This window comes from Gopherus flavomarginatus, chromosome 4 (assembly GCF_025201925.1).
Source record: "Gopherus flavomarginatus isolate rGopFla2 chromosome 4, rGopFla2.mat.asm, whole genome shotgun sequence".
Classification (NCBI taxonomy): Eukaryota; Metazoa; Chordata; order Testudines; family Testudinidae; genus Gopherus; species Gopherus flavomarginatus.
Genome location: NC_066620.1, coordinates 12832118 through 12858640, shown reverse-complemented (window position 1 = coordinate 12858640; position 26523 = coordinate 12832118). Strand labels below are relative to the sequence as shown.

Here is a 26523-nt window from a genome sequence, read left to right as displayed (position 1 = left end):
TTTATAATGTAGTTCAACTAAATTAAAATTTCTGCTTCAATGCAGAAAGAAAAAAACCTATAGTAATGTCGCAGACTGAGTGAGTGTACTATGAACCTGCCTTTAATCCCCCTTAAAAATAACCTGGCTTTTCTATCATCATGTAAGTCTCTTAAAATTATACCTCCCACCCTAATCTGAGTGGTGTAGAGAGACAAATTTTAAATAAGGCAGAAATTGTGAATTTATGGAAGGTAAGGAAACCTTGAATTTCCTTAAGCAACTAGAAGGATAGTATAGGGATTTCAGGAACCTGAAATGGAGGAGACACCGAAGTTATCTTGTAAAACGCTAAGATTTTCTCATTTTGCAGGTAAAAAGACAATGTTACTATAAGGCAGCCCTGCAAAACTCAACATAACATTTAAAAAACCAAGTTATGTTTTCTGCCTTGTGTATCATCACCAGTACTAGACTTTGCAGGCCGGTTTCTGTTCTGCTTACACTCGTGCAGTCCCACTGAATATAATTGAAGGTAGGACCTGACTCACTAATAGTAACTTAATAATTCTGTTGACAATGTGTGAGTCGGAGTAGAATCCATCTCCCTCTTCCATAGTTGTATTAGTATATAGGAGTACAAGCAGAAATAATAAATAGCAAAATTTATTTTTCAACTCAGAGATTCAGATGTGAGTCTGAATACACTCTGGAATCACTTCTGCTTAATAAGTGCAACCTCTGTTATATTGCTTTTTAGCCCATAATCTGAATTCATTGCCTGAGAGAAGTTTCTGAAGTATAAAATAATAAATGCACAAGTAAATGTCTTCTTTTGAAAGTATAAGTTGGTAGCTACAGAAAATGTCCATGAATTTTCCTTGTTTGATATAATTTCAATTACTCTGACATAAATTCTCCCTATGTTTACCTTTAATAATGTACATCACTACCTATAGTTAAGATGAAGGGCTTAATGGCCCATCTGAATTATCATGTTATAATTCCACTAGCCACAGAGTGTCAGTATGTGAATACATGTAGCTGCTACATCATGAATGGCTTTTAATTCATTGGGGCATCAAGCATCCAAATGAGCTTAACATTTTTATGCATCGGTAACTATTACATCATTTTCACAAAGATTTTATGTTGTTACGACCTTCAGATCCAGGAATGTTAGAAACCACAATGGAAACTGCTTGTTGCTGTTATGAATGTGTTCTATCTGTAGAATATATACAAGGCATTTTTTTAAGTAGCTAAAGCTACCCATTTTGTTTTTAAAATTGTATTTTTGAAACATCTCTATGCATACACATAGAATACTAAAATCCTTAACAGATAACTGAGCTGTGATACATAGGTTGTAATATCTGCAGTTCCATATAGAAAATTATCTTGTAAATAACACATGAGTTATTTCTGATAATTACAAAAATCCAAATACATTAATATGGTGACTTTATAACTATGACTTTTCAGTTAACCCTTCACTGGAGCACTAGGGAAAGCTGTTTTGTGAGTGAAAAAGAGTGCCTATAAGGATAGGAGAATTAATGAGACTGACACCAAAGGGGAGAGCTCTCTAGTTACTTTGAGGCGAAGAGGCTGAAGCTGTCTGTGGAAAATTGGTAGGGCAGGAAGAGTAAGAAGGATCCTTTGCAAGGCACAGTTACGGGGCTCTGAGCCATGTATTATACAAGATTAACCTTTGGTCTGGCCTTTCTTGATGTGTATTATGGTAGTCTTAAAGTACATAATTACATACTATCTTGCCTCATTCAGTGCACAAGATGAGTGATGCTCAGTGAATAGGTGGATATGCAGTATTTTGTTTGATCCTCATTTAGTCTGCTCCCACAAGCCTTATTTAACACACACCATCTAAACCCTGCACTAAATAAAATATTGAATTCCTCATGGGCTTTCCTGTTGTTCTGTTGCAAGAGTGGGAGTGCTTTGCAAGCATTGAATTTATTTTCATAACACCACTGTGAGGCAAAGTGGTATTATCCTGAAGTTTAAAGCCAAAATTATGTCTGCTGATTTTGGGAGCCCAATCTGAGATGCCTAGGACCTGATTTTTTCAGAGTATTTAATTTCGATAGCCCTTTACGTTCAACATCCAGGTCCTGTAGACTTCAGTTGCCGTTGTGAGCACTCAGCACTTGTGCAGATCTGACTCCAGGTGTCTCAGATTGGGCACCCAGAAAATGAGGAATACAGTTAGTGGTTAGCTGCAGCAATATTGGTTTACGTGACTTGCCTGGCTCTACAGGGATAAAATCCAGTTCTCCAAGGGGCATTCAACTGCTTTAACCATATGGGGATCTTTTTTTCCTTCCTGCAGTCACTTGCTTCATTCACTGAGCATTTTCCAACTTCTGCAACAAATGAAGCAGGGATCCTACGGACAACAGTCTTGTTCACTATATAACCCTGATTTATACCCTGAGCACTATCCATCCTGTGCACTGAATGATGCACAAGAGGGTCAAATTATGATTACACTGGCATTTTATCACTTTGAGCACTTGACTTTACAATCTTGAATGTTTTAATACAGATTTTTTGATGCAATTAACTTTAAAAAAAATCCCAAAAAACCCATTATAACACCCACTTGGGTCATCAACAGAGTTGGGATCTTTAGAAACACAGCACAGTTTCTCTGCTCCTTGAGCTAATGAAGTAACCGATAGCAGTAGTAAACTTCTGTTTTGTCTGTGGACCACTAGAAGGGATGAGACACTTACTTGGCCCCTGGGGTTCAAAGCTATTTGCTGATAAAAGTGGACTGTTGAGACTTTGGAATTCTTTTTTTAATTTTAAATCCTGAAAGGGAGCATAGCTAGTGGTTATAAACACTTTTGCCCCAGTGTCCTCTTTTCCTATCCATCTGCCTTTTAGCTCTGACCCCCTCTGCTCCTATCCATCTGCTTCCAGGCTTTTGTTCCTGTTCTCCTTCTCCTTATTGTCCTGTTGCATTAGTCTGTTTCCTCCTTCATGTTGCCTGGGCACCACAAGTGGAGCTACTGAGCGTATAGGAGATACTATCTGTCTGCTCTGAGTTCTAGTGCCTGGTACCATAGTAGCCCACAGGTGCCAGAGGAGCAATTACAGAGGAAGTCCTGCCTTGTAGGATGGAGAATGCTCCATCATTTTTGAGGTATGGTCTCTGAACGGTGTTTTTGCATGTAGAAGCGGTGGGGATGATGCATGCTCTATGCATATGGAAAAATGTTTTCATAGCTCCAACAATGGAACTATGACAGTTTTCAGTCACCATGTTACTTTTAAGATTTTCTGACTAGGTTCAGAATTAGTTTTGTTCCTATATTTCTATTGCCAAACCTTGCTGTTATCTAAGATCTGTTATTGTACTGTAGGATGCTTTTTGTAAAAGCATCTTAATAACCAGATGTTTAAAATAAAAAGAAAATTATAAGAGACTAATGTAGGAAGACTTTAAATGGAAAGTCTGAGATTTGAATTAATTTTAAAATTTAAGCTTTGGCACAACTTTTCACACATAGTTGTAGCAAGCATATTTTGTGAATGATTCAGTTATCTTTGAATCATAATCATTTAAACATAAATCTAGTACCAGAACAAATCAATTAGATTTGGTTCCAATTTTTTTAGCACTGTTTCTTTTAGGCACAAAATGAGTGATTGTATTCAAGTGTCTGTTCATCTGTTTTCCTACAGTCATATTGGATTCAAGCAATAATTACTTAGGCAGAGTTCACCAGCCCTCAAAGTTTTACACACTCCCATAGAAGGTTTCTGTGCTTTAGACTTTATACATGTGGCAGACCAAAGCATTTTCTTAATATCATTTTCAAATACTTCCCAGCTTCACATTTGTCATTTAATTTGAAATAGTCATCCTTTGGGAAGAGTGAAAATGTGAATATTAAACAGGAGTTAAAACGAAACTTTAAACGTTACTTTTATTTAGGATGAAAACTTGTAAGTGTAAGCTCCTAAACTGCAGAGAACCCCAGCCATGTGTTGTTGGAAGGATTATATGGAGTGAGAGAGTGTTTTTCGTTCCATATGATCTTTGAAGGGGGTGTATTATGGCTCATTCTGTATTTTTGGTTAATGTGTTCTTTGAATGAGATATTCCTGCCTCATGCCGTGCACAAAAGTATGCACTACATCCGGCGAACTAGAGCTCTGCAGTTCTTTATACTGAATATCTTTAGATACTAATAATGGTCCCATCCCTTAATACTTTGTCTTTTGAGAAGTGAGATTAAATCTACCTAGTGTTGCAGAATAACCCCCAAGGTCTCTGGGAAAACATTAAGTATTTTTTATCTTTAGAGCTTCGACTAAACAAAACAAAAACAACCTGATATCAGTCATGCTATTAGGCAGTCTCCTCTGAGGAGTCTCTGGAGGATGGATCCTGTTTTACATAAGACTTTCTCAGTTTGGTCTACTCTTCCTTTAGGTATGGAAAAGCCCTCCAAGGTGTTTACTGATGCTTTTCTGTATTCTTGTCAGAATATTTCTATCAGACATTCCTTTCAGCTACTTGCAACAAGGGTTTCACATTGACAAGGCATATATCAAGATTCTTCCTTTATCTCGCTACTTGAAATGAATTTGTTGGTTTGGATTCCCTAGAATGGAGAAATGTTTTCCTTTTTCCTCTACTCCAACTTCAGGTCTAATAGCCCAAACTAGAAAAATACCTTTATTATTGTCCCTCATTATAGCAAAATTTAAATAAGATTGAAGTACATCCAGCATATCATAATCTCCCTTAAGTGTTGTTTTAAAACCTGATTGAAGATATAGGGAATTTGCACATTCTGTTTTCAATAATTTGCAAACATCTTGTTCACAGCCTTCTCAGTGGAGATCCCCACGAGCCAATCCCTCCATCTTTGCAGACCCCTAATTCCTCAGTGAAGTCCCCAGTAAAAAGTATCTTCACACATCCCCTTTAAAAAAAAAAAAAAAATCTGTGGAAGTTACCCTGGCTTTTCTTCATATTTAGAAAAAACTAATTTGGACATTTAAAAAAAAATAAATTCTGACCAGCCCTACTTTTTACAGTCTGAGAAGTAGCTTATTTGGATTTGGTCCCAGTGCTCAAATGCTATGTTCTCAGGCCTTTTCTACTGCACACTTCAGTTGCATCCCACTGTTTCTCACCACTTTTTAGTGGTTGGTCACTGCTCATTTGTTTGGCAGCGTAGAGCTTTACTTTCAAACAGATAATGAAGATTCCTCCTCCCCCTCCCTCCCATTTTGTTCTTTTTTTCATGGCTTTCATTTTGGGACGGTTAAGTGACAAAACAATACTGTGGTTCATTTACAGATCCCTATTTTCAATTACAAAGGTGAGGTGGTCTGCAGATCAGCTCTTGACTCTGTCCAGATTATAATAGTGATACCTAAAGAAGATAATTTATTTTTCCTTCTATAGTCATAAGCTTTCTGACTACTTAGAAATAATTTTTTATTCTCGGAATATGGTCTGGACATTCGTTTCTAAACTGGGAAGGAAGTTTAATGCTTTTCTTATGGTATTTGGCAGTCTCAGGTAAGGGCTATATTATTCTCCAAGTCCTGCTTTGCCAGGTGGATCAAATGATCAGCAATCTGGTAACCTCCTTTGAGATTGAGCCTCATTCTGCTGGAGATGCAGCATGCTTTTCTATCTATAATCAACCCTCTTCAGAGAGAATGTGTGAAGTCACTAGCTGACCATGCATGTTTTTTCTAAGCATTACAAAATTTAGTTGCTCTTACCTTTTGGATACAATTTTTGGGGAACAGAGAAGTCTATTCTCAATGCATTTCAGGAAGATGTGTATTGTTGAAAACAAGTATATTTGTGTATCTATAAAAATATTCTGGTTTGACAGGGCTTTTCAGTGGTCTTATTTTTTTTGACTTATAATAACCTCTCTATTTCTTTGAGTTGTAGTGACTGTCTAAGTACTTGTTCACTATTTTATTACCCTGCTTCTGTGTTTGGTTGGATGATGGTCACTGTTTGTTACTTCTCATTAGTCCCGTTACTTCTGCAGTAAGATAAGTCTCCTTCATCACACAATCCTCATTCATCCTCAGAGCAGATGAAAATAGTATGTGCTCATGTAATTTAAAGAGTATATCATAAATCATACACACAGAGGGGCTGAATTAAGATTGCAACCTCAGTTTTCTGGCATTTCTTAACTTTAGAGTGCTTGATGTTGCAACTTTTAAATGTTCTTTTAACAGGTGTTTTTGTGTGTAATGTGTATACAATCTAGTCATTCGTTTGGGCAAAACTCTGGAGACGACAGTATTCAGTTTAGTCTAAAAGCAACCCATGGCAAAAGGTAGAACATATATAGCTCATAGCTGAGGAATGTGTGTTTAATTAAATGTTTCTTTTAAAGTTCAGAAGTTTATGCACTTGTTTTTATGAAGGATTTGTCATACTTGCAACTGTCTAATTGCTTAATCTTTTTAAGCCTTTCATGAGTAGAAAGGTTTTGAACAAGTAGATTACACTTCTGCGGTGCATGCTTTCCTGGGAGCATTGTGAAGCTTGTAATTTGCTATGAAAGGGAAGAGGAAATTTCCTTCAACAAAACATTTAGCCTGATATCGAACCTCTTCCAATTGTTGACAGGTCAGGAAATGCGAACTTGGGTATTTCTCCTAGAGTACACACCCGACAAAAGGACATTGGAGAGATGAAGATCTAAGTTAATGGTCTGATAATTACAGCTCCCCAGGGATGTAGAGGGAGGGGATGGTAGATTACTCATGTCCTTTGATCTTTCAGTTCATATAGAAGCTAAATATTAAGAAGTACTTCGGGTAATTTGATAATCCTAAATAAATAAGAGGATAATGTATTTAGCTAGTTTCAGTTTTGGTTTCTGATGAGTTGTCATAATTTGAATATGCACCCAAATAAAAATAGAATGTCTTCCTTTATACATTTTAAGTATTTTTTAGCCACTATGGGGTAATATGTTCTGAGCATGCCTCCTATTCTCTACCTCATGTTGACAAATAAGTTTTTTAAAAAGTTAGCATGTTGCCTTTGAAGCTTTGAATCTGGGTTCCCGGTCATATCAGAAGTCTACTGTTTCTAATTTTTGAGATACCTCTCCCTGACCAAAATAGTCAGACATCAAGGTGTTTGTTTAAGCAAATGTTTTGTGAATTTGAAACTTAGACTTTTTTTAGAGGAAAGTAAAGTGGTGTTTTTGTTTTTATTTTATTTTTTGTAAAATCAAAGGATGTCACTAATACACAATGCTTATTCCAGTTTTTCAGAGCAATTTTAAGATAACTAAATAGTAATATCTGTATCTATTTTTGCTTCTATTGCTATCAGATTTATAGTCCAAACCCAAAAATCATAACGTTTTTCCTGCATGAGATGCATACACGTAATTTTTTTTAATTAAAGTTGAAATTGGGCGACACAACTGAACATGAATCCCATAAGCTTGTGTATTTCCTAACGAGCTAACCGCTCAGAAATCCTTAACTCTATTTATATTTAAATATACTTCCCTTTTCTCTTAACATCTCACTTCATGTGAAACCCCTACATTTTACCTTTTTTCGTTATAGAATTGTAGGATGAAGTAGAATTAAAATGCCAAGAAATTTTAAATTTGTTTCCTGGTTTGATTTATTTTCCTGGAGAGTCACAATAATTGAAGGTAAATATATAAACATTTAAAATCCCTGTGGAGCTTCCTAATGAAGCATACTACTGGAAGGCATTCCGTGAAATGGGCCACACTGGGAAATGGACTTAGTTCTAACCTCACTTTTAACGCTTGTAAAGTTGGGCAAATCACTTAATCTTTCAGTGCTTCGTTTCCCCCCTCTTCCCCTCCAAAATCCGTATTAATTTTGTGAAAACTAATAAATATTAGTGAAGCACTTCAAAGTCCTCAGAAGGAGGACACAGGTTACTCTAGCTCTAAGAATGTGATACTTGTAGACTGAGCTGGGGAGAGAAGGCAGTCCAGGGAATCAGAAGTGCTGAGGACTGGGTATTGCCACTCTCTTTCTCTAGACATCTGCACAACTTACTACTGAGGTGGGGGGGGGTTAGTTTTTTAAGCATGAAGCGGGAGGATTTATACAGCAGGCTGACCTTTCCCTTCGATACATTGCCTTGATTTGACAATAGATTTTTGTGCAATTGCATGGATCAAAAGATGGTAAAGATTTCCCTTTGGATCAGGGCTTTGATGATGAGAATATACTAGAGGGTGTTTTTTTTTAAGAAGATGAAATAACTTGTGAGCAAATTAAGTTTGCCTGTTCATTTGTTTTCTGTTTTGCCATAGGATTGAAAGAAACTGCTGAAGAGATGGTTAAAAACAAATTGGAAGGAAAGGATAAACTAACTCCATGGGAACAATTTTTAGAAAACAAGAAAGAGAAAAGAAAACTGAAAAAGAAAAGCAAGGTGAGTATGCTCTGATCACTCACATTTTTAATTAAAACCTATAACCATTCTATTTTGCCTTGAATTAAATCCAAAGGAGTTACAACTTTTAAAATGATTTTTGGGGCTGATAGTGTGGTGTGCCTTCATTTAGAGACTCTGTTTGCAAGTAACTTATAAAATCTAAAGAGTTAGAAGGATATTCAGGGTAATACTAGTCATAACAGTCTTGCACATATTTTCGTCAGTCTTTAGCAGCCAAAGTAAATATTATTATAACCTTGTGTGATTAAAGGAAAATAAACGTACACCTACCAAGAAAACTACCTTTTGATCTTAGAGTTTTGTTACACTCTGGAATGTTTGTGGCTATCATACTTGTTGCTAAAATATAATTGGATAGCAAGGCTTCTGATTAGGATGCACAAAATTCAGTCTCCCAAAGTTCTAGCAGCATAAACATTTTGAATGGCATTGAGGAGTTGCTCAAAGCTTAACTGGATGTGTAAACGTGAGGGATATTTCTGTGTATGAATGGAATTGCTTTCATATTACTGGTCTTTGTACCCTGCTTCTTTTTTGCCTTTTCATTTACCAAAGGAATTTGTGAATTGATTCCTGTGATGGTAACACATGAATGTTAGGGAGACTTTTTTTTTTTTTAATTTTTATTTTTTTTTAACATGCTGCCTTATTCTCCCTGTATTTTCTTTCTTTATCCCGAATCAGCCCCTGTATCACAAATGTGGTTTCCCCATAGTGCCTTCTGCTCATCAAGGGTGGCTCTGCTGATGCTCTCTGCCTTAGTTTACAAGGTGTGTCAGCCTGTCGGGAACAGGATGGGCCGTGTCATATGCTTGGCGTCAGTCATTAAAAGGTTAAATAATAACAAAGTCAGAAGTAGGCTGTCTGTATCTTTAAACAAACAAATAGAACAGGCAACTGCTTGGTTGCAGTGCTTAAGCAAAGGCTCTTACTTGGATCTGGGGTTCTGGAGTAGCACTGAGGAGCATCTCCTTTGTCCTAATCTCACCCAGCACTAACCCCAGAAGAAGCAGGCAAGCCTTCTTAACTGGCCTGTTGCCTCCCTATTCGTCAGTGTTTCCTTTTGGCCCTTCTGGACCTGTGGAGGACTAAGGGCTAATCTACACTGTCAGTTTACAGCACGCAACTTTCTTGCTCAGTGGAATGAAAAAATACCCCCTTGAACGCAGCAAGTTTCAGCGCTGTAAAGCGCGAATGTATACAATGCACCAGTGCTAGGAGCCACGCCCCTTGTCGAGGTGGTTTGTTTAGAGCGCTGGGAGAGCTCTCTCCCAGCGTTCTGCCACGACTACACAAGGCACATTAAAGCACTGCTGTGTAGACTAGCCCTATGTCTTATAGGTAGCCCGGCCTAAGTAAGGTTATGGCTACACTTGAAATTTCAAAGCGCTGCCGCGGCAGCGCTGCGGGAGCACTGCCACGGCAGCGCTTTGAAGTGTGAGCGTGGTCGGAGCGCCAGTGCTGGGAGAGAGCTCTCCGAGCGCTGCACGTAAACCACATCCTCTACGGGTGTAGTGTGCAGCGCTGGGAGCCGCGCTCCCAGCGCTGCGGCACTGATTACACTGAGGCTTTACAGCGCTGTATCTTGCAGCGCTCGGGGGTGTTTTTTCACACCCCTGAGCGCGAAACTTGCAGCGCTGTAAAGTGCCAGTGTAGCCAAGGCCTAGGTGTTCTTTAAGCAGGCGGTATCAGGGGTTTAATGCTCCAGCAGAAGGCAGCGAAGGCCTGGTACACCCCCATCACACTGAGATAACAGATTAATTAAAATAACTTGTGTGACTTAGAGAATGGACAAATACATTAACAAAGCCAGTGTTTCCCAAACTTGGGATGCCGCTTGTGTAGGGAAAGCCCCTGGCGGGCCAGGCTGCTTTGTTTACATGCCACGTCCGCAGGTCCAGCCGATCGCGGCTCCCATTGGCTGTAGTTTGCTGCTCCAGGCCAATGGCAGCCGCTGGAAGCAGCGGCCAGTATGTCCCTCGGCCCACGCCACTTCCTGCAGCTCCCATTGTCCTGGAGCAGTGAACCGTGGATGCGGACCCATGGACGCGGCAGATAAACAAAGCGGCCCGGCCTGTCAGGAGCTTTCCCTACACAAGAGGCATCCCAAGTTTGGGCAACACTGCTCTAAGCAAAGTTACAAATAACATTTGATCAGTAACTGCTAAAAACTTCTGAAAGCAAATTGGCATCTTGTGTTAAATAGTGTTTCTAGAGGCTACAGCAACTCTTGCTAGTGTAAGACTCTCATTTACCGTGACTAAAACCGGCAGGGTAATGGTTCACATGTGCTGGAGGCTAGGTGTTGTAAGGAAAAGATCCTCACTTCTTGAACTTGCTTCCCCTATAAGTTTAAACCCACATTTGATAATCTTCAGGGCACAGTCTAAAGCTATTTATCCACACTTTTGCCTAAGGAAGGTTTTTGTGGAGGACGTTTGTTAATTGACTATTCCTTTTTTAAATAGGACCAGCACACTTTATGAATCTCCCAGTAAATGCGGTGAACTTGTTTTTTATATGCCGAGTTTATATTTTTTTGCTTGTGGAATACAGGCAATCATGAAGCAGGATGGATCGAGCAGCTGTGTTTTTTGGCAGTGACTTCAACCTGGATGTTTGCGAACTGCCTTTTGTAGAGAAGAAAGGATATATTATCTCCTTGGTAGTTCATAAACATGCTGTGCATACTGTCCACTCTTCTGGGTGCAATGATTTTACTCATTGTTCATCTCCTTGAATCATTACCTTGAAAAATAGTGTGTGTGGATATGGAGAACCAGAAGTTTTCTTCTGATTCTATAATTAATTGGAATGTTTATATAGTTCATATTCTATGGACGTAAAAGACTTCTTTGAATGTGTAAATGATTCTGCTTTTTGTGTACACAGTAGGATTTATAGTTCAGTGGTAATATACAGACTTAGAATTGTTTATTTACGTTCACCTTCGTTCACAATTTATGGTATGTTTCTGATCTATGTTATTCAAATTGTGAATTAGTAGCAGCTACCAGAAGTTATGTTTCATTTAGATGAAACTTCTGTATTAGTTGCATATTAAATGGAAATGGCAAAATCACTGTTTTTTGTTATAGGCTACTGCCAAAGGAGAATTGAATGAAGATGAATTTCCATCTGATGTTGACTTGAATAACCCATACTTTGCTGAGGAACTTGGGAAAACAGGTTGGTTAATAAAAGTAATTTTCACTTGTTTAAATTTAATGTACTCTTCTTTAAATAACAAGCTATAGAAATAGAGAAGTATAAATATAAGGCTCAGTTGCAAGGGTTTGTGTGTGGAATTTGTGATATGCAGTTTGTGATAGCATGTGCTTCTTGGCCTATATTGTGTGGAATATCAGGAAGACACATTTCTTCCAGTACTTTCAGCAGTGACCATCAACTGGTCATTGCCAGAAAGTGGCTATGTGGGTGCCAGACCTACCAGCTGGTCCCCTAAACGCATGATGGGAAGAAGAAAGAACCTGGTTGCCCTTGAAAGCCAAAGAAGTTTTACCCTATGTATAAATGGAAATGCAGGGTTGAGCAACTTTGGTGGGCCCCCTTAGAGGTTTGGATAATTGAGTTAAGTATATCAAGTTTTGTGTACGTTTCCCGACTGAATTTGAGCTTGTACCCTGAAGATTTTTAGGCATTAACTGAGAGTGCATCTGTGCATAAGGTGTGAATGATGACCAAGAGCCAGAAGTCATGGCAGTCATCTGACACTTTAGTTTTTTTGGTTTTAGAGGGAAATGGAAATTGAAAAAACTAGAATGTTTCAAGACTTTAGAACATGCATGATTGTAAAAATTGGTGGGGATTCAAGTGTCTTTATTTTGGGTGAACTGTTCCCCCTCTTTACTCTGCTGCACCTTGATGTGGCTGCTGGTCCCAACCCTGGATAAAGTTGACGGTTGAATGCAAGGATAACTGTCACAGTTGAGAATGAGAGCAACTGCACCTGGATTTCCCCTCAGTGGTCCAACCAGGGCACCTACTCTCTGGCTTTCACCACTGCAGACATTGACTTTCCTGGGTGGAGACCCATGTCTGCTTTCCTTCTGACTGGAGTATTTCCAGGCTGCACAGTTCCCCCTGTCTTCACCATGTTGCTCCTAGCAGAGACAGACTTCTTGTTTGCTGTCACCTGCTTGCTTTCTCTTCAGAGATAGCTAACACTATGACTGCCCAAGTCATAAATACCATTCAGCTCTTTTTATGCAAGTCTGTTTTAGTCTTAAGATAAATGCACTAGAGAGCACATATTAAAAACAATAAAAGAATCTATGCATGCTAATAAGCATACCAGAGATCACGCAAAACCTAACATGGGCTCTGGCAGGAGCAGTCCTTCAATACCACACCCAAGGAGTTTCCTTGTGGCTTCCAGTTCATCACAGCTTCAGCTCAAAGCAAGCACACAGTCTTATGGGCCTTTATAGGGCCAGTCATTATAACTCTTCCCTAAGGATTAAGGCCCCCAGTGGACATGGGGACTTATGCATTTGCTGGACCAGGAAGAAGGCCTGAGCCTGTTTAAAACAGAAGTTTATCCAAAAATCCTTTGTTTGTTGGGGCCCTGAAGCATCCAGTTTGAACTAGTATGTGCATACCTTTGTAGAGAGTGGCTTCAATGGGCTAATAATTGGAGGAATTACTTTAGCATTCCCATTCTCTTGGAGGAGTTGCATACAATTCCCCAATAACACATACACATTTGCATTTTTAATACAATGGATGGATCCCAAAGATAGACACCCTAATTCAGGAAGATTTAACCTAATTCAATAACATTTTATCTTTAATTCCATAAGGTTTGTCCAGGATTTTGCAGGATATTGTCAGTCTGTCACACTAATCATCTAGACTTGTAAAAAAACAACCCCATTGGTGATGGGAATGGAACCAGGCTACCATTCCGATAAAAATGGCTGCTCAGGAGAGAACACTGCCAACCCCAGATGGAAACAGCAGCAAATGACAGAAACAAATTGCAAGAGTTTCTGCCCTGTGTACCAGTACTGGTGAAGGAAGGCTGTAAATGTTTCACCTCTCTTAATTCTGAGGATGGTTTTCATTGTGCCTTTCTGATGACGTAACTGCAGTGGTCACTTAAAGGTAGTATGCTTCAGGAAGTTGCCTTTCAGAAAAAAACCCAGCTGTGTATTGGATTAATAGAATAGCAGATGGCTTGCTATTAGGTCATTAGTAAATGTTTATACCAGTGTAGAGTGATTTCCTGCAAACAGGCTAATGGCATAAGTCTTTTATTTTATGCATAAATCAGTCACATTGTTTCTTTATCTTTGTTGCAACATTTTTAAACTTCATAATCTGTAGAAAACACCACTCCTTTTTTTTTTTTTTTTTGTAGATGTTACACACACTAGAGTTCCATGCGTTAATCAGACATAGCAAAAAAACTGAGAAATGGAAAACCATTCAGGCTCTGAAAATCTCAGTGATGATCTAATATTAAATATGTAGCAGATTTTCTCTGTTTTTTATTTAGTCCAAACGTGTGCTGTTACTATGCTTATGTGGGCATCAGGAATTGCTCTTGAATAATGTTCTTGGGAATGTGGTATTTAGAAAATAAATAGGTCTGACCTAGATTATTGGACATGGTTTACACAAGCTTCTATATCACGCTACTTATAGGGACATATATAAACGTCATTTCCCTGTGATAAAGAAACCCAAGATTGTATGTGGCCACAAGTAGCAAAATGGAAAACAACTGATCTATGATTCTTTTTAACGGATTCTCATTCTTAGGACTCGGGCAGCCAGTATGAGACAGATAGGAAACTTCCCTAGGTCAGTGCTTTTTAGCCTTCCTGATAGCTGTACAAAAGGCACCCCTATTGGTTGTGTGCCCTGAACTGCAAATACTCCAGCCTTAGTGTTTCCTATCCAGTTCCCCTGTTGCACAAAAAACAATAGCTCACTAAAGTGGGTCAGTGATAACCCTTCTCCCTTATAATTGATAAAAATATACATACACTGCACTTTAAAGACAATAGCACATCACTTTACATGTGGACCTCTGTGCTCCCAGATTCTGCAGGGAGTTGGAGAATTTCTCAATTCTGGTTCTTTGAAGGTAATTCTTACACAATTTTCCCACCTTAAATAGCTCAAAGGTGAATAAGGCTATGTCTTATAACCGAAAGCATAGGCAGTGTAAAAAGAAGACAAATGCTCAGTATTGTAAAAATGCAACTTTTGTATTAAAAGGATGGACAATATTCCTTCTTATAACAAAAATGAGTAAACTGACAAAGCTTCAAAGAATGTGAACATTTGAGTAATTCAGACATGAGATACCAAGAAGAAACTACTGAGGCAGGAGATTTTGGGCCACCCTGATCTCAGAAATGGGCATTCTGAATCCAAATAGGGACTCTATAAGGGCAAAAGCTAAGCAGGGATGGACTGTGAAGTAATGAGGTAATAAAGTGCAATTTCTGGAGCAGCAGCTTTCTGTACCATGCTGCACAAAAGAAGCCTTCATCCTTTCGATGACTGTCCTGGTCAACTCTCTCCTGTGTGATGGTTGCCATCTCTTAGGGGAGGTCTTTGGCAGAGAGCTTTACGGGAGTGAACCTTCTTTAACAATTTGACTTCTGATGGAGTCATGGGTACTCCACAACATTCAACGCAGCCTTTGAAGCTGAATAAACCCTTCTTGCAAATAACTGCCAACAAAAAAATTCAAGTATCTGTTTCCCTTTAATCAACAAACTTATGGGAAGTGGAATATGTAGCCATCAGAGTCCTTGGCAAAATACATATTTTTCTCTACTGCTTGAGATTGGAGTGTGATTGGACTTCTATATTGCTGTCATCTCCTTATAAAAGGTATGCAAGGTCACATTCATGGGAGCAAAACTTAGACCAGGTACCAATCATTCTTGGTCTTTGAGAATTCTTGGGTGGGGCCAAACCCAACCCAGATGTCCTACCCAGGATTTGCAAAAACTGGCTGAAAGTTGGATTCTCCAGAGCAAATTGTTCTGTCTCTTATAGGTAAATCTATATTTGTGCCCAAATACACCCTGCCTTTCCTTTGGAATACAAATAATCCTGGATGCTTCCAGGTTCACCACCTTGATCTTATATAAGTGACTGCGTGGTGCATTTTGAAGAGGTGGAGTACTTGATGCTACTGGAAGAGGCATTGGCACAGACAATCCTCAGATAGTCACTGCAAGCAAAGTTGAATGATAATTGCACTGAGGTCAGAACTGCTTGTGTTTGATATGGATTACCTTCTGGATGCAGATGCCAGCTTGGTATAAACTGGGCTCCTAAGGTGCTGAGAATCCCAAACTGCTGCTTACTATTCTGTCATTTTATGCTTTGATACTCCTCTTCAAGGGAGTATCAGCCATTAAATGGAATGACTGGAATAATTCAGATAATGTAAATTGATACCATTTTATTGATCTCCAATTTCTGTGCTGGTATATGGAGTGTTAACTGGAGGCTTTGATGCAGAGCTGCTAGGAGTCAAGGCTTTGGTCAGTGTGCTAAGAGGCTGTTGGCTGTCATTCAGTGTTCTTGAGGTGATTTCTCAGGCTAAGATGACCTAGAATTTAGTGCTACTCATCTGGGGTGCATCAGTGTGCTGAGGACATCTAAACCTTGCTGCAGTCAACAGATTTTGGCTTCTGAAGCATCAAATATTGCTTTGAGGCAACCAGTGAACCGGATCTGCTGGTTCTAGAAAGCTTCAGGGTAATAAGTATGAGAGGGGTTGCCGTGGCACCTTAAAGACTAACAGATTTATTTGAGCATAAGCTTTCGTAGGTAAAAAAACCCTCTTCAGATGCATGGTGCCATCTTCTGCAGGTGAGTTTCCAAGATGGGGAGGGAAAGCACACAGTTAGTTTCATTGTCCTGAAAGGGGAGGAGGGAGCTGGCTTGCAAAAGTTAGGAAAACGCAGACGTAAGGGCTTTTAAACAAAGACCCATGAGACACTCTCACATAGATCTTAACAGTTGTGAGAGTCTTGGGCCATGTGTACATGCTCACTTGTAGCATATTAATTCAAATGATTTAATTAATCATGTTAGTTACATTGATATAAATACCTTGTTTGGTTTTAGTAGTTTATTTCCGTTTAGCTTAGACCTGTTCCTAATCAATTGAAAATAAACTAGGGTGGATTAAAATAAATTATTTATCAGTCTCGTTTTGCAGTTGAAGTTTTTAGTTATTTTCCTAAAGAAACGTTGATTCTCACAATTTGGTAACCATTAAACCGTGTTGATTTGCAACTGAATATAACATTTACCCTAAACGTAGTGCTTCTCTTTGCTAACCAAGAGTATATGTTATATCTAGGCATAATGTATTTCAGCAATTATGTAGCTTAATGTACATTTTTTTCAGAACCTTTATTTTTTATATTACGTTAGACAATGGTGAATGATGAATTTATTATATACTAGATTAATTTTTTACTCGTGGTTTGTGGAAAGTATTTGGATGGGTGTTGGAATTCATCTAAAAATGAACAATAACAGCATTTTAAATTATTATTAATAGCTACATAAAACTACCTTAAAGTGCTGGATACATATGAAAAAATTATCAAAACATCTTTTTGTATTAAAAAATTATTTATTAAATAAAGGAAGTATTGAACTTAATGTTTTGGTTCACCATGTTCTTCAAGATTTTAGAACTAATTGATCTCATCCTCTCATACCTAGGTTTCATTCATAGATTGGAAGAGGAAAACAAGCATTCTTGCTTTTTCCACTCCCATTCGATTTTTTTTTTTATTTTGAATGAACTAGTCATTAAACTGAACTAATTACAAAAATAAAGTGAAATGATGAAAATATTCTGTCTGCACCTGCAGAAGAAGCTTCTCCTGTTAAAAACTAGTTTAGCACTTCAACAAGCCCTGGTTCTAGGTGCTTAGCCAGTGACTTCCATCAGTTCAGTGATTTTTGATTTTTCTCTAATATTTAAGTTTTAATATAGGATGTCATAATTTCAAATTTAATTTTAAATAGGTTTCTGTTCTAAAAATAATGTATTTAATTTAAACAATCTTATTTAAATAATTTTTTAAATAAACAAAAACCTGATTTAAACTAAAATAAATATTTATATAGGCTTTTGTACCCATGTAACTCTATTTTAAAATAATGTATTTAAAACTAGTTTAACTGTGCATGTAGACAGTCCTTTAAAATGTATTTTAGAAGCTTTCCTTTTCTTCCATTGGAATTTGTTAAATGGCAGTTCAGTATTGGTCATCTCGGGTTAATATTAATAGACAAAAAAAAATTCAGAAGGACGTTGGCATTACATGATTGAGTTTAATTTATCAAGGTAAATAAAGAGCCAGCTTCAGTGTATATATTTCCTAGGAGTTTCATATGAAAATTAATATTTTGTCTACATAATGAGTGATTTTTTTTGGTTTGTGGTCTTGGAAAGATAAAGGCTGAGTAGGCTTCTTAACTTGATAGTGATCTCTTGCTTCAGAATAGGAAAGAACAACATTGTGAAGCTTCAGAATAGGAAAGAAGAGCATTAAAGTTTCTTTTAGTAGATTAATCATTTGCAGTCTCTCTGAAAAGGGAATAAATGTCTTAACTGTAGTAAAATTAAAAAAATATCAGTAAAAGCAGCAGAATGTCCTGTGGCACCTTATAGACTAACAGACATCTGTTAGTCTATAAGGTGCCACAGGACTCTTTGCTGCTTTTATAGATCCAGACTAACACGGCTACCCCTCTGATACTTTAAAAAATATGTTTGGCTAATTCTGATTCTCTTAATTTAGTAATTCCATTTTCAGATTGTTACCTGTTCTTGAGGCTTCAGAGCAACTTGCAATAAAGATCTTTTCAGTAATAGATTTCTACGATTGACAAGATAAGTTATATGGCACTCAAGTACAGTAGGCATTTTCAAATTCAAACTAATGACTGGGACCACCCATCGCACAATATTGAACCTATCTGGAGAAAGTTGGACATGTGAATATGGGACAATTGGGCCTTTTTGGCACCAAAAGAGGAGTGGGAGGAGGCTCAGGGTTTCTGATATCTAAAGAAGCATTTTTAATTTTTGGGTATTGAGGTTAATGCATCTCTTTTCTTCCTTTTTTGATCGGGGGAGGAGCAGAGTGAACTTCAAGTGTTTGAGGAAAGAGCTCCTGAACTTTGTATTTCCCGCCCCTGCAACTCTTTATGGCAACTAGCTGCCTTACTGCATCCCACTCCAGTATCATACAACAATGACAAATAAATATGAACATGATGTTTCTATTGAAATAGTTAATGACAGTTTAATTGTTGTCATTGGGCTTCAGCATTAACATTCCATTGAGACCAATGGGACCAGTTCATTCTTCTCTCATACGTGTTGTTTTAAGGTGTCTGCAGAATCAGGAAGACATTATTGCATCTGTTAAGGTCACAGTATTACCACCATATTGTCTCACATGGACAGTTAATCAAAACAGTAACAAAAATGTCTGTGCTCAGTCTCCATTAGCACTCTTTCCATTACTACCACAAGTAGAGATGTGCTGGTGGTAGTGCAGTAGTGAGAGATTCCCACCAAAATGCTAAAGTAGACATAAGTGTAATATCTAAATAGTTAATACACCTCTACCTCAATATAACACTGTCCTCGGGAGCCAAAAAACCTTACCGTGTTATAGGTGAAATTGTGTTATATCGAACTTGCTTTGATCCACTGGAGTGTGCAGCCCCTCCCCGCCACCCTCTCCCCCCCCAGCACTGCTTTACCATGTTATATCCGAATTCGGGTTATATCGGGTTGTGTTATATCGAGGTAGCGGTGTATTCAAAATGAAAACTTAGATTGTGAAGCTCAGTTATATAGCACTTTAAAATCTATTATGCAGCCGCATACACCTGGCTCTGTTCATTGGAAAGATCAATTTAGCACTTTGGTATTAAATCTTTGCTGAGAAGTAGGGTGAGGCTGCTGTTTGTGTGGAAGCTAATTTGTGGGGATGCAATTTAGCAATGGATTGCTGTATTTGAGGCTGGGCCAGGTTTTAAAGTACTCCACAGTGGCATAGGTGCAGGGCTACAGCTTCGCTACTGTAGCGCTTCAGTACAGATGCTCACTTCAGTGACAGGAGGGTTTCTCTCCTCACTATAGTTAATCCAACTCCTCAAGACACGTTAGCTAGGTTGATGGGAGAATTTTTTTCCATTGACCTAACACTGTCTACAATAGGGGTAGGTCAGCATATCTACGTATCTCAAGTGTGTATTTCCCCCTGAGAGACGTAGCTATGCCAACTGAGATTACTAACTCTGTAAGTGTTCTGGCTCTAAGAAGCTATTCATATTGTTACAGATATTTCACACTCCTAAGAGATGTAGCTATGCTGATGCTAGTTTTCCATGTAGACCAGCCCTTAGTCTATACTACAAAGTTTTGCCAGCATAGTTACGTTGGCTTGGAGTGTGAAAAAACCACACACCCCCAGCCAGCATAATTATTTTGGCAAAACCTCTGAGGTAAACAGAACTATGCTGACAGAAGAGTGCTTCTGTCCGTTTAGCTAATGTCATATGGGGAGGTGGTGTAACTATGCCGGCAGAAGCCCTCCTGTCAGCTTACGCTACATCTCCACTAGAGGCTCTGATGAGGTAGCTATACTGGTAAAGGCTCTGTAGTGTAGACAAGGCCCAAGTTGGCTCTAAGGTTTCCAAAAACTGGAGAAGCCCTACACATGGGAGATATTTTCAGGGTGTTGTGAAAATCCTATTTTACAGCATTGAATATTGTACCTGAATTCATAGTCAAATCTTAATAAAAGTTTAGAATCTGACTTTTTTTTAATTATGCTCACCAAATTTTAAATCCTTCATTTAGGATTAGGTTTATCCTGCTGTTTGAGTTGGACAGGAAAAGTTAATGCTATGAAACTTCAAGCAAATGGAAAAATCAGTCAGATATGAATTTGTTTATTAGGCAAGCCAAAAATACTTCTGAAATCTTTATGGATGTTAACATATTTAAGTATCTAACTTTTATTCTTTCAGTAGTAAATTTTTTTTACTGAAGGAGATGAAACTATGATTGCATGTCAGCTGAAAAGTATGGAAAAGGAATTAACATGAATATGGTAGAATAGCTTGTAATATTGCATGAGGGTTTTGTATGAAATGGAAAGGGGGGGATTAGAATTCTAGTGTTATACTAATAGCATTCTGCTTTTTATCATACCTGAACAAGTTATTTCAGGAGACAATTTAGCTGATGGTTGTTCTCCTTGATTTCAAGAAACCATGCAAGTATGAGAGAAATATAAAGCATTGTGGTTGCCTTGTTCTTATTGCAAAATTTTATGTAGCAGGCACAATTAATACAGCCAGGTAACAGTAAATAACAGCTGGGTATGGCTATTAAAAATAGTATGCTTTTTTTATGGCAGATTTCTTAAATCAGTGACCAAAGGTAAAAAATCAGTTTTGGTATTCTAATCCTTTTCCCAGGATCTAGTTAATTGCAAACTGTTAACTGTGTAAGTTAATAGCTTTTTAAGGCCAGAACCGATTGTTATAATTGTGTAAGGAACAGGGAGAGACTAAAAGGTTTTGATTAGCAGCTGTGGATCCTGTGCATGGAGATAAAGGGCTTGGTTAATTATGCTTTTTTGTCTGTATGTTAATGTGTGTTTCTGCTACGGCTGTGTGGCTGGGCTTTCAAGCCTCTAAACAGGAAGGGTGAGAAGTCTGTGTCTCTGTGAGGGTTGGTAGACTGGGGCTCTTTGGCCATAAGTCAGGCCCAGTGTTTGACGTCTTAATCTTCTCTGTGAGTGAGGAGATGAGCTGACCTGCAAGGCTAAATGTATAAACCAGTTGTAAAGTGAATTTCTGAGGTGAACAGGAGAAGTTACTGTTAGTTTGAAAGAGTTTGTAACAGAGAGTAGGCCCCTTTTTCTCATGTGTTTGTGGTCTTGAAGGGCAGCTGTTGATTCTGTAGTATCAGAGAGACAGTTCTTGGACAACTCGCTATCACCACTGCAGGTCCAACCAGATAACAGTTTTGTTTCAAAGGAATAGGAGAGAGTGGAAAACAGAGAAGAGGGACTGGCAGTTTGTGACCAATCAAGGAAGGAGAAGCAGGAGAGGATAGATGGTCTTTGCCCACCAGTGGAAAAAGAATCAGGAGAAATTCAACATAGGGAGAGGTATCCAGTCGCATTCTGGTACTTCTGCAGCAGCTACAGAGAATCTCTTGGAAGACTGAAATTCCAGAACTGGAGAAAAACACAGGGACTTCTCAGGACACATGTGAAGAAGGATGTCAACCATATCCAAAATGTTCAGTGACCTGAAAAGGAGCTCTTTGTATGCTCAAGAGCTTGTCTCTCTCACCAACAATAAAATATATTACTTCACCACCTTGTGTCTCTAATATCCTGGGATCAACATGGCTACAACAACACTGCATGCTGCTTCAGAAGATTCTTTGCAGATCATCAGAGGCTTCAAAGATCTTACAAGGGAGCTGAAGGATAGGAGAGCATTGGTGGTGACCTGAGATCTGTCTTGCCCAGCAACTGAGAAGATAGCCAGTAGAAAATATTAACATCAAACTGTTGGCTAGGTAAAGGATCTATAGTTGATTGTTTGGGTTTTGTGAAACATTGGGTCATCTTCTATAGGGAGAAAAGGATGTCTGGGTTGGGCTACCTCTATTTCAGTAGAAAGGGTTCCAGTTTTCTGAGTGACAGAGGACAAAAGTCTGGGAAATAAGCAGGAGGAATTAGAAATGTTCATTTATGAAAAGAGAATTTGGTATAATTAGTATTACTGAAACCTGGTGGGCTGAGTTACATGACTGGGATTTTAATATTACTCCATTTTAGGAAAGAGAGAGTGGGCAGCCGAGGAACAGGGTTGTCATTCTACATCAAAGAAACTGTCTGCATTAGATTTATTGACAATTCAGAAGTATAGGACCTGGAATAGTTATGGATCAGCGTTCTACCGTGGGGTACTGGTTGGGAATCTGTTGCAGACCACCAAATTAGACAAGGGAATAGGATGAGCAGCTCCTTAAACATCTGTATACAATGTGTACAAAAAAAATTGTGTTTTCATGGAGTTCAATCTTGCATACATGTGGAATGGTCTCATGCAGCCATTAGTAAAACATTCCTGGAGTTTCTATAAATTATAACAGGGTTTTGCAAACTTCATTGCACTGTGACCCCCTTTTGACAATTAAAATTATTACATGACCCCCAGAGGGGGGACTGAAGCCTGAGCTCAACCAAGCCCCACTGCCCCTGGCGAGGGGGAGAGGACCAAAGCCAAAAGGCTTCAACCCCAGGCAGAGGGCTGTAACCTGAGCCCCCCCAGCGCCAGGGCTTGGGCTTTGGTCCCAGGCCATGAGACTTGGGCTTTGGCTTTAGTCCTGGGCCCCAGCAATTCTAAGACAGCCCTGGTGACCCCATTAAAATGGGGTTGTGGCCCACTTTGGGGTCCTGATCCACAGTTTGAGAACCCCCTGGACTGTAAGGATTGGCAAAGGAGCACAGCAAATTTCAAAACAATCTGAGTAAGCGTTTGGATTTTATAGCACTTCAAGAGAAGATTGAGGCATCATCTACAAGTACATGGCAAAAATATTGTCGATGGTCAACAGCTCTTTTAAGATAATAGAGAAAGGCATGATGAGATACAATGCTTGGAAGCTGAAGCTAGACAAATTCAGTCTAGAAATACAGCATATGTTACTAATAGTGAGTTTAATTAGCCATTGGAATAATTTACCTTGTAATGTGGTGGAATCTCCATCACTAGAAGTCTTTACATCAAGGCTGGATATCTTTCTAAAGGTGATCCTATAGCTCAAACAGAAGTTATAAACTTGATGCAGAAATTATTGGTTGAGATTCTGTGAAGTGTTACGCAAGAAGTCTGACTAGATGAACATATAATAGTTCCTTCTGGTCTTAAAATCTATTAATCTAGTCTGACTATTCTGCAAGTGGAATTAGTCTTCCATACTGGGTAAATGAACACTATTGTGTCAATAATTTGTGGCTGAATAAAAACACATTTTTTAGGAAAGCAGTTCTGATTTAAAGGCTACATGTGGTGATGATTTTATTGTCAACAGCAAAGAGAAAAGGTCTGACAGTTTTGGAACCAAATAGTCTTAATTTCACTAAGCTACAAGACCAAGGTTGGTTCTGACAGGGAGCACAACCTATAGTTGCGAGGTGGGGGTTGAGGGGAGGTGGAACACAGTCCTAATTAGGATCAGTCCTCCATAGGGAGGCAATTAGTTCTGCACTTACTTTCCTTATTCTTCCTCCATACGCTATATTAGAAGTGAATGTGAGCAAGCTGAGCCTCATGTACCCAGAGACTCTGGTAAGAATTGGGAACTCCCCACATCAGTGAACCTGTGTTTGTACAGCACCTAGCACAATGGGATCCTGGACCTCTAGGGCATTTAGGTGCTATGGTAATAAAAATAAATAACAACAACAATATGCTTTGCTTCTGGTAGGTCTTCTTCTCTGTTCCCTCCTGCCACCCCCTATGAGTAGGGCCATACCAAATTCATGGTCCATTTTGGTCAATTTCACAGTCATAGGGTTTTAAAAATTGTAAATTTTATGATTTCAGCTATTTAAATCTGAAATTTCACAGTGTTTTAATTGTAGGATTCCTGACCCAAAAAGGAGTTGGGTGGCTGGGGAATACCATACCACACCACCCTTGGTATTTCCACCCTTACTTCTGCACTGCTGCCTTCAGAGCTGGGCGGCCAGAGAATGGCGGCTGCTGACTGAGGGCCCAGCTCTGCAGACAGCAGTGCAGAAGTAAGGGTGGCAATACCATGCCATGCCATGCTTACTTCTGGCTGCTAGTGGGGCACTGCTTTCAGAGCTAGGCACCCAGCCAACTTGCTGCCACTCTCCAGCCACCCAGCTCTAAAGGCAGCGCAGAAGTAAGGGTGGCAATACCGCCCCCCCCCCCCAAATAACCTGGTGCCCCCCCTGCAGCTCTCTTTTGGGTCAGGACCCCCACTTTGAGAAATGCTTGTCTCTCCCATGAAATGTGTGTAGTATAGGGTAAAAGCACACCTAACACCAGATTTCATGGGAGGCAGACCAGATTTCACGGTCCGTGACATGTTTTGCATGGCCGTGAATTTTGTAGGGCCCTGCCTATGATTGTCTTTTTTTCAGCCTCCTTGTACATATCTCTTCTCAGTCTCCCCAGGTCTGTTAGTTCTTGCATCCCTGATGTAGCCATTTTGGGGAAGGTTTCAAACTTGTTCAATTCTATATGTACAGCATAGAACTGAATAATATGTGGAGAAGGAAGAACAAGCACCTACAGAATAGGGGCCCTCTGATGGGCTTGAACTTGCTCTGCTCTGAACAGTTCCCTGAAGATACTGAATCAGTAATTTAGGACTTGATGAGCAACTGATGTTGTACATCTTTGTTCTTCTTATTGGCAGCCAGGATTTTGTGGTGGTATGTTTTTTGTTTTGTTTTGTTTTTTTCCCCAAAAACTTTCTAAGAAACGTATCCAAGCTCTGCAAGCTGTTTGGAATCAGTTGAGAGAAGTTTTTTAAAAAGGAAATTACTTAAAATATTTCAAGGACTCTTCAAGAGATTCTGTGTCCTGTTGCATAGCATAATTAGCAAATTAACTTTAACTAGACTTTTTTTTTTGGCCTGTTTGTATTTGGAGTCTCTTTTCTGGAAATCCGGCTTAGCAGAATGGATCTAAATATGTTCCTTAAGAATACCCCCAAAGGATTGTAATGTATTACTGGAAATGGGTTCAGCAAAGGTCAGAGAGCATGAGTTAATCCAGGCAGCTTACCATTTCTCCTTCTACTTTCTTGAGAGAGAAATTTGATTGCATAGTATTTGTAAAATAGGATTCTCCATAATAATTGATTATTGTGGGCTTCTGTTTCCTACTATTAATATTCATTATTAGTATAAGGATCAGTGTATGCACAGGAGTAAAGAAAACTTCATCAGAGTAACATCATTTAAGAAGAGCTTAAATTAGCCCAACAATATTTTGGTCCCCTTTTGTTCTGCGATAATCTTTCCTTCAAATGTTCGTTTTTCATGCATAACTTCTACTGCTTGTCTATAAATTTGGGGAATAATTTCAATTTTCTTGTTTGTTCCCCCCCCCCCCCCCACATAGCCTTTTATCTTGACTTCAGCAAGGCTACACTCTGGTTCAGCTGCCAGTACTGTCAATGGACAGATTAGGAAAACATAAGTTTAAACTATTTTTCTTTTTTTTAAGCTATTTGTTATATTGTCCCATTCCATACTGGAAGTTAAGTGGAAGGAATGAACATTTTAGAGAATGTGTGTGAATTCAGTTACTTGTGTAGAGCATAAACTCATTTCTCTTTGGATTTATAATGTGTGTCAAATTTGAACAGCAAGTGGCTTTGTGTAACTGACTGTGCCCCACTAGTGGTTCTCACACCTGCTCTTTGCAAGAAGGAAGAAAAAGTTGTAGCACACTCCTCCTTTTTTTTCTTCCTATCATCACTTCTGCCAGTCTGAGTGCTGATAAACACTCAATAGACTGAGTGAATACTGTTCTCTGTAAAAATCCTTGCTAGATCTTAACCATAGCTGATTTCTTATTTTTTCAAGCTTTTCTTTTATTACCTGAAATTGAAATATCAATTTCAGCTGACTGAGACACACTTTCATATACTGTAGCTATAAGAATTAGTCTCATGCATACTTAGGAATTAATACTCATTTATTTGTTGTGTGATCAGGTTTAAAGAAAATATCAAAGAAATTCAAGACAAAAGAAAGTGCCCCAGAAAAAGAAGCAGAGACAGAAAAGCACGAGGTAATTTTTGTGTTAAAGCATTACATAGGTCTCAATCCTTTAAATACTTGTGAATTCATTGCATGTGAGTAGTACCGGTGGGTTCAGTAGGACTGCTCTGTTGATAGGAGTATAATTAATGCCAGTCAGCATGTTTCTATGGAAAATAGGTT

The 26523-nt window shown here is 38.8% G+C and overlaps 1 protein-coding gene across 3 annotated transcripts in view; it reads left to right on the top strand.

The window, feature by feature from the left end:
• The window catches only part of ESF1 (ESF1 nucleolar pre-rRNA processing protein homolog), a 61137-nt gene that overhangs the window by 28442 nt on the left and 6172 nt on the right, over window positions 1–26523 (top strand). For all 3 annotated transcript variants that reach the window (XM_050952049.1, XM_050952050.1, XM_050952048.1), the window contains 3 exons: window positions 8322–8443; window positions 11566–11656; window positions 26295–26371. In XM_050952049.1, the coding sequence (XP_050808006.1) occupies window positions 8322–8443; window positions 11566–11656; window positions 26295–26371 (290 nt within the window). The remainder of the gene's footprint in view (window positions 1–8321; window positions 8444–11565; window positions 11657–26294; window positions 26372–26523) is intronic.